Source organism: Gymnoscopelus braueri, assembly GCF_963280865.1.
Source record: "Gymnoscopelus braueri genome assembly, chromosome: 24".
In the NCBI taxonomy this organism is placed as follows: Eukaryota; Metazoa; Chordata; class Actinopteri; order Myctophiformes; family Myctophidae; genus Gymnoscopelus; species Gymnoscopelus braueri.
Window position 1 is genome coordinate 35,887,217 of NC_137626.1, and position 11,703 is coordinate 35,898,919.

Genomic DNA, 11,703 nt, shown 5'->3' on the forward strand with positions numbered 1-11,703 from the left:
TCCTTTCCCCTCCATCAGGCGCCCCGGCTGTTCAGGGGGAGGCAGTATAGTGACCAGGATTACTGTATGTTTTTGTGAGGGTATTAACTACCCTAGGAGACACAGGGAGAACATGCAAACTCCATACAGCCAAGGACAATCGATGATTTTTTCCCCAAAGGCCCAGGCTTGCCAAGGACGACTTTTACGACTTTTGGTGTTTTTTGGTGTTTCCACTAGATGGCGCTCTTTGCCATCACATGAGTGACCATTTCATCCCCAGATGCATGCAGAACCAGGTGATCACGTGATCCCAAGATTTACTGCTCCATTCACTTCCATGCTAATCTCTCAAGAACAGATTCTGCACTGCGTGAGAATCTGTCGTGAAGGCTCGTCGTAACATGTACACACTGGGCTACAAGTGGGCGTGCCTTCAGATCAGGAAGCAGGCCGCGCTTTACCCAATCAAATGTAGTGGGCGGGATTCACATGTCCGTCGATCTTTCCCCCTCGAAACAAACCGAAACTAATTTAACAATAGCGTCCGCGGAGCAGACAAAACCACGGAAATATATTCACATTTTAACTTACTCTTTCATCATAGAAACAAGTGGGCTTATAACCAAAACGATCCATGTTCTCTGGGAGAAGTGGTGTTAGTGTTCCGTGTAGAAATATTGTTAGTGGGAATGAAAACATAGTCGCACCAACCGGAAGTGACGCGGCATAGGCATACACAAACACCGGTCTCCTTGTGCTCTGGCTCTACGTTTTCTTCCCCCCAGAGCCAACAGACATAGAACAAACAGCAGAGGGCGCTGTTTTTCATTTTCAGTTGGCGATGGGTTCCCAGATTGCTTCCATGCTAACGTATTTGGGAAATTGCGTGTATGTCGCCTCCTGTGTTTCACTATGTATTTTTGGCGAGATATGCTATTTTCAACGGCCTATAACAAGCGAACGGTGGGTCGCGATAACTTTTTCTATTATTTTCGCGGTAGCAGAGAGAAACCCCCTGTGATTACCAACGATCAGGGGATCGATCATACTGGTTGACAAGTAGTACTGCATGGTCAACCAGGGAGGCCTTCTTGACAGAGGGGTAGAAATCCACATGGGAGATCAGGGTTCAGGTAGGACATGCAACTTACTGACTGCCCTAGCATCCCTATTCATTTGCTGAATACAGTTGTGGGTACTGTGGAGAGGGAGACACACTAGCCCATGGGGCCTGCAGGGTAATTATTAGCTTAGCATGGATCATTACAATATTAGTATTAATATTTGAAAAGGCAAATTATGCTTTAACATTGTAATCTATTCAGTACGGTTAGGTTGTAGTTAGGTTCAGCTTGCTTCTAATAGCTGCAGTGTATCTTAGTCTACTGATTCCAGTATTATTCCTAATAAGAATTTAAAAGACATACATTTTGTTTTTACCATAATACATGATAAGGGATGTATTTTATTTGTTTGTTCTAACAGTGTCCCATGGTGACAGTGTAGCGACTAGCCATTAGTTTGTAAACAGCATTTTACATATTTATTTATATAACAGCCTATTTTTTAAGGCAATACAATCTCAGAGATAAATAGTGCTTATTGTTTTCATTGTGATAAATAAGATTCCCCATCTGTTTATATTAGCCGAATTGCCACTGTGTACAGTATTACACTACAGAAATTATAGCCTATTGTAGAGACATGAAAATACATTTATAGTATTGTCTTCCACTAAGCAAACAGGGAATACATGTTTGTCAGGGACATTATGTCAGAGTGGGTATATGTCTGTATCCCTGTGTGCTTGTATAAATGTGCGTGTGCGCATGGGTGCACACAGCTAAACAAGAAACAGATGAGTGCAAATCTCTGCCAAGAGGCATGTTCTAACAATAATGCTTATACTGTCTGGCGATGTAATGTCAGACAGACAGACCGACATACATACATACATACATACATACATACAGGCCACACGGCTTGGCTCTGAAAGAGGCTAGTACAAGATGCACACAGACAGGTTTATAGATGGCTTGGCTATGAAAGAGGCTAGCAGATGATGCACACGGACAGACCCTATTATAGATGGATTGTTTCTGTTGGATGCTACCAGAAGATGCACACCTGTGAGACCGAGTTCGATGAATGAAAATGGACCACCATCATTGGGACCAGACACCGTGAAAGTTAAGAGAAATATCAAGAATCAAGCTTTATTTGTCACTGCACACAGAGGTACAAGCACTGTGTACCGATGTCCGCAATACTGTGCAACATCAACATACTGTGCATATCCCCGCCGGGATAGGTTGCCTAATGCCTACCTAGGGCTGTGCAGCCGTCAGGACACGAGAAAGCTACAGGGGAAATAGTTTGTATGATAGACAGTGCAACTGTTCGCATGTGTTGCAGCCTGTGAAAGCAGTTTTGGAGGTGGGCACCCCCCTTAGATCACAGCCAATCATAGGTGGCTTATTGCACATGCTCAGTAACATTACTCGAGATAGGGAGGAGGGAGGGGGGATCTCCCCCCTCCCAAATTGTAGGAGGGCTGAAGGTGTGATGTTCTGGCAGCAGCCCCAGCAGGGGGTCACACATACTTAAGTTGGTACGATACTGGTCTTTGCTGACTCAGGAAACTAGGAGTTTCATGGTAGATTTTCCTCATATAAACACATGTATTTTCACTGAAATTACAGATCTTTTACATCTGGAATACATAGCAGGAAACCTTGTTTTTTTGCGCTGTGTCAATTATAACATGCAATTCTAATTTGAGAATTATTGGATGGTGCATTCAAGATATATGATGTATTTTGAAAGTCATAGGCTCCACCTATTGTGAAGGCAATTACATGCAAATGGTATAGTAAAACATTTTCTTAATATGATTGTCGCATGACGCATTTGTGTCGCATGTCATTTGTGTCGCATGTCGCATTTGTGTCTAATTTGGTGGAAACACTGTTGCCGAAATCATGTTTCGGCAACAGTGACATTTGTAGCATGTGTGGGCCCCTCAAGCAAATGTGGAAGCCACTCACAAACCAACTGGAGTGGAATTTGAAAACTCTGAATGAAACAATTTGATCACATGATTTCAAAGATAATGTGTACCGATTTACGTGAGTTTTAGACAACAGAAGTAGCACCAAAAAGTGTTTTTTTTTTGTCTCTTTCTCTCTTATTGTATGCTGCTCATCATATCCTATACAAAAATTGCCTAGAGGGTGGGTGGGCGGGACGGTGGACATCACAAACGTAACATCCGGACATGCGAGGTGCACCGTCCCATCCGTACCAAACTTGGCACAAACACTGTTCAGGGGTCTGCCATGACAATAGTCACACCAGGGCCACACGTGGCCCCCAGGGACCCACCAGAGGCCCCCAGGCGCACAGATGCTCCAATCCGCACCAAATTGTGCAGTGGTCTGGCATGAGAATAGTGACTCCAAAAAAACAAAATGTAATAGCAACTTGAACATGTTTAAATTGTATTTTTAAAGTACTAATTTGTTTATTGCTAGTATTATAAATGTATACGTACTACACTCAAATTACTTGGAAGAAGATCCGTTTCTTGTGTATGAAAACAAAATAGGAGCAGATTATGTGGGCTTTTAGGCTTTAATCATCCAATCTTTTTTCTGTCAACAGTCATTTGATCGTAGCAGCCAAGACAAGATAAGATAGGTGGAAAAAATAGTTCTAGTGTTGAAACCTTTGCCCTGATATTGTAGGCAACAGTGTAGGCACTATACATTAGTGATGGTTCAGTATCATGATACACAGTAAAAGGCAGTCTTTCCATCTGCCGGTGAGAAGGCTATGGACTGCAGACACTCTGATAGCACCTCTTGTTGCGGTAAGGTGGGCTACATCATGGGCGTGCACCAGTGGCGCCTGAATAGGGAGGTCCAGAAGACTTTTTTATTATGGCAATTTGAATTATTATTACACCTGCAACCGGCTGGCCGCATCTATTGGAATCATTATGGTAACAAGCCTGGGCGCTTGCTACACAATGTGATCTGAAGTCTGTATCCAATCAATAACAAGTGTATCAAATAGGCTGCGCTCAACCGTGTCTGGGTGAATTTATGTCTTTATGTGTTTTTGATCTGTTCTGTAGTTATAGCATTACATGAAATCAAAGCATTCATCTTCCAGCCATGTCAATTAGTCATTTAAGACAGGGACTGACACAAGTCCAAATAAAGCCATGGTAAGGTAAAATATTGTGTTACATAAAAATATAACGTTCTGTGATTGTAAGCATGCACATGCAGTGTGTGAGAAATGAGTAGATACGAAAAGAGGAGTTACGGACAGATGTGTGCACAACAGAGCGAATGGACAATCGAGCATATTTATACAATTATTTGCAGTATAAATAGTTTTGAGTCTTCTAACCTCAGCCAAGTTACTTGATCTGCAATTTAATTAGTCAAACTATGATAAAAGGTAAACTCTCAGCTGGTTCATAGATATCTGCACGAGACCTTTTCAGGATGTCATTTATTTTCTCTCTCTCTACTGCCTCTATTCTATACTTCTGTCTCTATTCTGGCCGAATGGATCTTGATCTTCTCCGACACCTCATAGTTGAGGAGGTGTTCATGGACCAGGTAGCGCTCCCTCTTTATCCGAGCCTTCACATTGGAGGGAACGTCGGGAATAATCCAGGCCATAAAGACCTTGACCAGATACACAATGGTCACCATGATGATGATGAAAGCTAGTCTGGCCGCTAAGATGTGCCAGAACTGCATGGTATGACGGTACTGCTGGTCGTGGCCAGGTGGGTAGCGATAGTCCCGATATCTGCAGGTGGTGATGGCAGAGCTGTTGAACCAGGAGGGGTTTTCATCAGCGTCAGGTCGGTTCGGCTCCAGGATCTCCGAGATGTTAAAGATTGACAGACTGTTGTCAATATAACCTTTCAATTGAAACTGGCCCTCCGACTGGTAGGCGTACATGTACACCAACCGAGGAATCATATCGGAGGTGAATGCCACGATGAATGCGTTGGTAACCACCGACAGCACGGCCAACCCATTTAGGATCTGCGCCCAGGCTCCGATGTTACGGGCCTTGAGTGCTACGGGCCGTCGGAACTGCGTGGTCAACTTCCAGGCGTCCACACGAATCTCGAGGATGTTGTTAATGAGGGCCAGCAGAGGAGCCAGTGGGAAAGCCGCCACAAACTGAGTTATGAAACCAAACTGAATCACCATCTCCAGGTATTCGTAGAAGAGGCCCAGCTGGCCGAAGCACTGCAGGTTGTGATCCTGTTCCCAGCGGCTAGGTCTCTCTGGGTGCTTACGGGCTTTCCTGCTGACCCAACAGTTCCTCAACCACGGGAGCAGAACTTCCCAGATGCTGCAAAATAGCTGCTTACCAAACATTGTAATAGCCAGTAGAGTGGTCAGTTCAATCAGACAGCCACTTGGGTCACACTCCTCGTTCCTCAGATTGCTGTACTTGCCAAACATGTAGGAAGGGTCTCCAGGATAGCCAACAAACTTCCCCTTAAAGAAGGCCAGGTAGAAACAGGATGCGTAGTAGTTGACAAACTTGAACAGGAACATTTTCACCGTCAACTTGTTCTCATATTCCAAGTGGGTCTTGGGAATCTCCATGTCAGTGATCCAGACAGCCACTCTCTCGTACAGGAGGTCGAGGATCATAATGATGATGAGGTTTATAACGGATGCGGTGATAGAAGTGGCCATCTGTGGGGTGAGGAGAGAACCCACAACCTCCAGTTTGTTGGTGGGACTGTCCTTCATGATGCCAGCGAAGGCGGCATAGACCGCCAGGCGGTACGCAATAACACCAATGATGCACGCCAAGGTCAGTGAGATCCATAATAGGACGGTGGCTACAGACATCCACATACCAGCACACTTGCTTGTTAGAGGTAAGTAAGGCTCCTCTTCCTGGGTGATGAGGTTCAGTCTGCGTTTGCTACTTTGCTGCAATTTGGAGGCGTATTCTGGTCGGAGTTGCAGCTCTTGCTGCTCCTCCTCAAAGTCCACCAGGTCCCACTCGTACTCCAGATGGGCCTGGCGTCGCTTCCAGAACTCCAGGAATAGAGTGACCCAAATCCCCATGAATATTGCAAAGAATACTGTCCCCCCGTTGTCGGATAAGTGTGATACCCATGATGCCCAGGATGAGTTGCATGCTGAACTGAGTATCCAGTATCCGCACTTCTTGTCACACAGAGGACACATGACAATATTACCTCCAATGTCTTCACTGCAGATCTCTTTAATCCACTGGTTGTCATCATAGGTGAGGAGACCATAGATGAAACAAAGAACTCCAACCACCGCAGCAAAGGACAACATCTTAGTGTAGAAACCCAGCCATGCAAAATAAATGCCTATCTTTTCCCCATAATACTTCCTTATGAGTTTGAGGGGCTGTTCCTTAAAGGCACACGAGATCCTGGCCCAGTGCTTGTAGAGATTGTATCTCTCACTTTCACAGTTCACATCGTTGTGTCTTGTCCAGTCCCTGCTGCAATCGTGCAGGGGGAAGGCAGCAGTGTAGGTGCCGTTGCTGAGCAGCCTCTTGATTCCCTTCCCCACTTTATCCACATGGTCGTCCTCGTAGTATGGACAGTGAGCTAGAATGTAATAAACTATTCTGTTGCGAGTGGAGGGAGGGAAGAACGTCTTCTTGTCGACAATGTGGAAGAAGTCACTCTTGCCTTTGCTGAACGGAGCGGTGAAGAAGTCTGAATCGGGGTGCTTGACGTGTTCTGGCAGACGGACACGGGTGGTGAGCCATTTCATCACACGCAAGGGGATGAGCCATGTTATAACACAGAAAAGGATGGTGAGCCACTGCATGGGAATCTCCCGTTTTTTGGGGATGTCACTGGCCTTGAAGGGGGCTTTGATCCTCAGCTCTTCTGCCTTTTGGGCCAACACCTCCCATGGTGCATGGATCTTGAGGAAATAAGTCCTCCCATTGTCTGACTTTGATTTGCCATCAGCAGGCTCCAGTTCCAGCCCGTACTTATTCTTTAGGTTGTCTTCATACACTTCCCTCCTCTCTCGTTTCTTCTCCCCGTCTTTATCATCAACATAGGAAAGAACAAAATCTATCCTGCGCATTCCGTCACGGAAGAAGACTGAGTCTTGGCTCTGCTGGTGTTCAAGACTCCTTGACTGTTCCTGTTGGGTGGATCCTGTCAAGGATGTTGGTAGAGACTCTGTCGGGTCCATCTCAATTGAAGTGTGATCGGTCAGGCCCATCTCAGAAAACAGTTGTTAAATGTCCTCTTCTGGTCTGTTCACAGACTGTCAAAAACGACTTCTCAAATGGTTAAGTGGGAACTGGCCCGCCTCAGGGGTGTTCAGTGAAAACAAATACAGGTTTATGTGGGAACCCGGGAACAACTGGAATTTATTTTGATCTCTGTTCCAATGGCTCCTCTTGGGCTACAAATAATAAAAGCCTGTCTCAATCGAGTCCACCATCTCCCTCGATGCCCTTTGCTCTCTGTGTGGTTTGTTTTATAAGTGTCACCGGTGGGGTGCCCAAATATGGCCAAATATGGAGTGCCCAAATATGGAGTTCTGTGGCAGACACACTCAAATATGGAGGTCCATGACATCATACTGATGATGACTGATTGGGTAACCATAGCAACCTGATACAAACAAACATGGATGATGCCCTTTTAAAAGTTTGACTGCATCTATTTCACTCCTTTATTTCGGTCGGTAATGAGGCAAGTTGAAAATGCATGCCTCACCCAGTTATACAATACTTGTTGTGCCTGTTGTCAGAGTACCCGTTGTACTCGTCTTCGTCTTCTGTCTCTCTGTCTCTCTGTCTCTCTGTCTCTCTGTCTCTCTGTCTCTCTGTCTCTCTGTCTCTCTGTCTCTCTGTCTGTCTGTCTGTCTGTCTGTCTCCCATTTATGGCCATATATGGTCATGGAGATGTCTGTATCTGTCTGTCTGTCCTTTTATGCCCATACGGTTTGTTGAGTCGAGATACATTAACTACAGACACGTGCACACACAGATGGACGGATGGTCAAAGAGTTTGTACATTTATGGTAGGATATTGATTTTAGGATATTCATTCTCTCTACAAGCACACACTGTGAAACGAGGGTGTGGTACTGTGCTAACAATATAGTTCACTCACACACTCGACATACAAGCACCTGCATGCCCAGACCTACACCCCTAACTCACCCATTGTACCCCCCCCCCCCCCCCCACACACACACACACACGCACACTCGTCAAGCCGACCTGGCTGTGATAATGGGTTCATTTGTCCTGTCATCATCTATCTACATTAGCTCCCATCCGTTCACAATGCTACAGCGAGCAGCTTATTACAACCTGTGCACACACGATGCACATCTTAACTACAGTATATAGACATATGTCACATTACATCTTAACTACACTGTATAGACATACCATATGTACATCTTAAGACATCACACCACATGCAGATCTTAACTATATAGACATCACATGTACGTTTCAACTACAGTATATAGACATGCCACATGTACGTTTTAACTACAGTATAGACATCACATGGACAGCTTAACTTCACTGAGGCACTACACTGTGCCATTCAATGTTTGGGTTTACTTTGCTTATTGTAAGTCGCTCTGGTTAACAGCATCTGCGAAATGCCTAAATTGTGAATTGCTAACCACAGTATACATGAGAGCTAACTGCATGCTACAGCCATTCATCCAGCTGACAGACACATTATTCTGTTTACCTGCCTGTACATCAGGTGTATTTGTCTAGTATCAATATATATAGGCTATATTTATGTATTCATTGATCCATACTTTATGTCTCATCAGTCTATTACTTGATATCATTCAATGACCACATCAAGAGTGTTTGGCTCTAATCTACACTGAGAGAGCAACTGTCTTATCAATCCATCTGAGGCTATTCATCCATACTAGAACATGTGGTGGAAAGTACATTTACTCAAGTACTGTATAACCATTTACTCAAGTACTGTATAACCAGAGAACCTTTACGTTACTTGAGTATTTTCACTTTGTGATACCTCATCTTATAGGAAGATCTTGTACTTTTTACTCCACCATAATTATTCGACAGTTTTATTTATTAGTTACTTCATAATTAAGACAACAACAATTAACAATGCGCTAGACCTCTGGGAGATGGATTGCTGTGGTAGAGCGCAACACCTACCATCAGCTCCCAGTATTTACCGCACGACTTGCCACACCCAAGACGTGCTACTCATACTCATAAATGATCCTTTATTCTGCATAATGAGTATTTTTTACATTTGGTATTGCAAGTATATTTCTCTGTCAATACTTGTGTACCTTTACACTTTAGCCTACCTTTTAAGTAAAGTTTTGAATGGTATTTACTTAACCATCTGTGTAACCACTTAAACCATTATATTATACACTTTGACTATTCAAAAATAGCATATATACAAGCTCATAGCTTGGCACCGAGTGCCGTGCAAAGAGCTTGTAGATCTGCTATTTTTGTAAAATTGTGAAAACTTGTGCAAATATTTGAATATAGGCCTATATACATTTTTTTAAGCAAACCTTTTTAACTCAAATCTTTCCTTCTGGGGGGGTCCCTGGAACAAAATCTTTTGAGATGGGGGTCGGCACCAACTACATATAATTTTGGGGGTCCTTGACATGAAAAAGTTTGAGAACCACTGATATAGCGACATAGTTTTTTTCAGAAAACTGTTAGGATTTAGAAGACATTTTGTAGAATGGGAAGGAACCTCAGGCCTTAATGGGTTAAGTAATAATAAAGAAATCAAAAATAAATCTGAGACTCTTCCGCCGCTGCCTAGAATGACACGACCATTCATATGACTGCTCTGCACACAGTGAATCTGGGAAGACAGTTCTACATAAAAGACGGAATACATTTGTAGTCAATCGGTCCATCAATCTACCAACCCATCCATCATTCCATCCATACAGTACTAGTACTCTACTACTGCTACTCTATGTCCATTTTTCAGGTTGACAGTGAGCAGTCTGTTCTTTATCGTCGCTGTAAGGGTGGAAACCTTCTATGTCCAAAACTATTACTTTTCAGGAAATGGGACCCAAAAAAAGAGCCTGTGTTCCAATGAATGGAATGTAGTTGTTATTTTGCCAAAAGCTCTTGTAAATACTTTTCATTGGTTAAATATTTATAAAACCCACAGACACACTTAACCTTGCGTCCATCCCTATTGTGGATACGTCATTATTGCCAAACATTTTCCCAAATTTAAAATAAAAAAGCTCAATATTATGTTTCATGAATAGCAAAAATATATAATTTTAGATTTAGAAAATTGTAGTTTTTTTTTGGACATTGTCACATGTTTAACCCTTTAAGACCGGGAACGCATCTGTCATTTTAGATTTATTTGGCTATTGAAAAATAGCAGATATACAAGCTCATAGCGCCGCACCGCATTTTTTTTATTTGTATTTTTTTATATTTTTCAAAAAACTGTTAGGATTTAGAAGACATTTATAGAATCGGCCTCAGGTCTTAATTGGTTCAGTATGAAAGAGGGCATTGTTATGGAAGGGGGAGTAGGGGGGAGTAAACATGAAAACATGAAATATGGAGTTGCAAGGTTTCCATTCGACATAGTGAACCCACATCAGACAGACATGCTACTCTGCTCTGACTCCCGACACGAGAGACAGACTCCATTTGCCCTGTGGTGGGGTTGATCTGCCTGCATGGCTCGAGTCACTCTCTTCATTTGAACCGCTAATCGTGTCATTTATCAAAATGCAGCGGCGGGCACATCACTTTGTGCAATTATGCTAACGAGGTTTGAGCAAGGGCATGGGCGGAGTGCGCCATCATTCCACACGGGCAGTTAAAGGTCTCAGAAATCCAGTGGTGGAAGAAGTACTCAGATTTTTAGTAAAAAAGTAGTAATACCACAGTATAAAAATACTGTTGCAAGTAAAAGGCATGTATTCTGATTTTTTTTGTAAATGTACAAAAGTATTGGTTTCAAAATATACTTAAAGTACCAAAGTAAAAATACTGGCATTGTTCAAACATTTTCAAAATCTTTTGGAAATAGCAGATCGACAAGCTCACAACGTGTCAGGATGTGACACACGGTGAGCTTGTAGATCGGCTATTTGCGAATAGCCGATGTATAAAACAGGTCTTCATTGGTTAATGTATGTTTTATGATCTGAAAAGTAACTAGTAACTACAGTATAAAGCTGACAAATAACTAGAGTGGATGCTTAGAGTAGAAGTATAAAGTACAGAACATTTTAAGTACTCCAGTAAAGTTAAAGTACCTCAAAATTGGGCTTAAAGGGATAGTTCACACCCCCCAAAATTACTTTTTTCTATCGATTATTCACCCCCATGGAGACTTGAATTCATGGAGATTTGTTTTGTTTTTGTCGCATTCCTAGGCCAATAATTTGATGACCGGCAGCGGTTCCTGGTAGGAGACACAAAGAGTCTTCTTTCCGCTGGTCATCAGTCATCACATTATTGGCTTAGGAATGCGACAAAAACTAAAACATCTCAATGAATTCAAGGCTTCATGGGGTGCGAAATTGATAGAAAATAAGTAATTTTTTGGGTGAACTATTTCTTTAAGTAGGCAGTACTTGAATAAATGTACTTAGTTACTTTCCACCACTGCAGAAAGCAACCATA

The 11,703-nt window shown here is 42.9% G+C and overlaps 1 protein-coding gene across 1 annotated transcript; it reads right to left on the bottom strand.

Moving 5' to 3' along the window:
- Positions 1-4,535: 4,535 nt before the first annotated feature.
- On the bottom strand, positions 4,536-7,259 carry LOC308080606 (anoctamin-5-like; the record flags this gene model as incomplete). Its single annotated transcript, XM_080422499.1, has 1 exon — positions 4,536-7,259. The coding sequence occupies one exon, from the start codon at positions 7,257-7,259 to the stop codon at positions 4,536-4,538; it is 2,724 nt and encodes a 907-aa protein (XP_080278625.1).
- Positions 7,260-11,703: the final 4,444 nt, after the last annotated feature.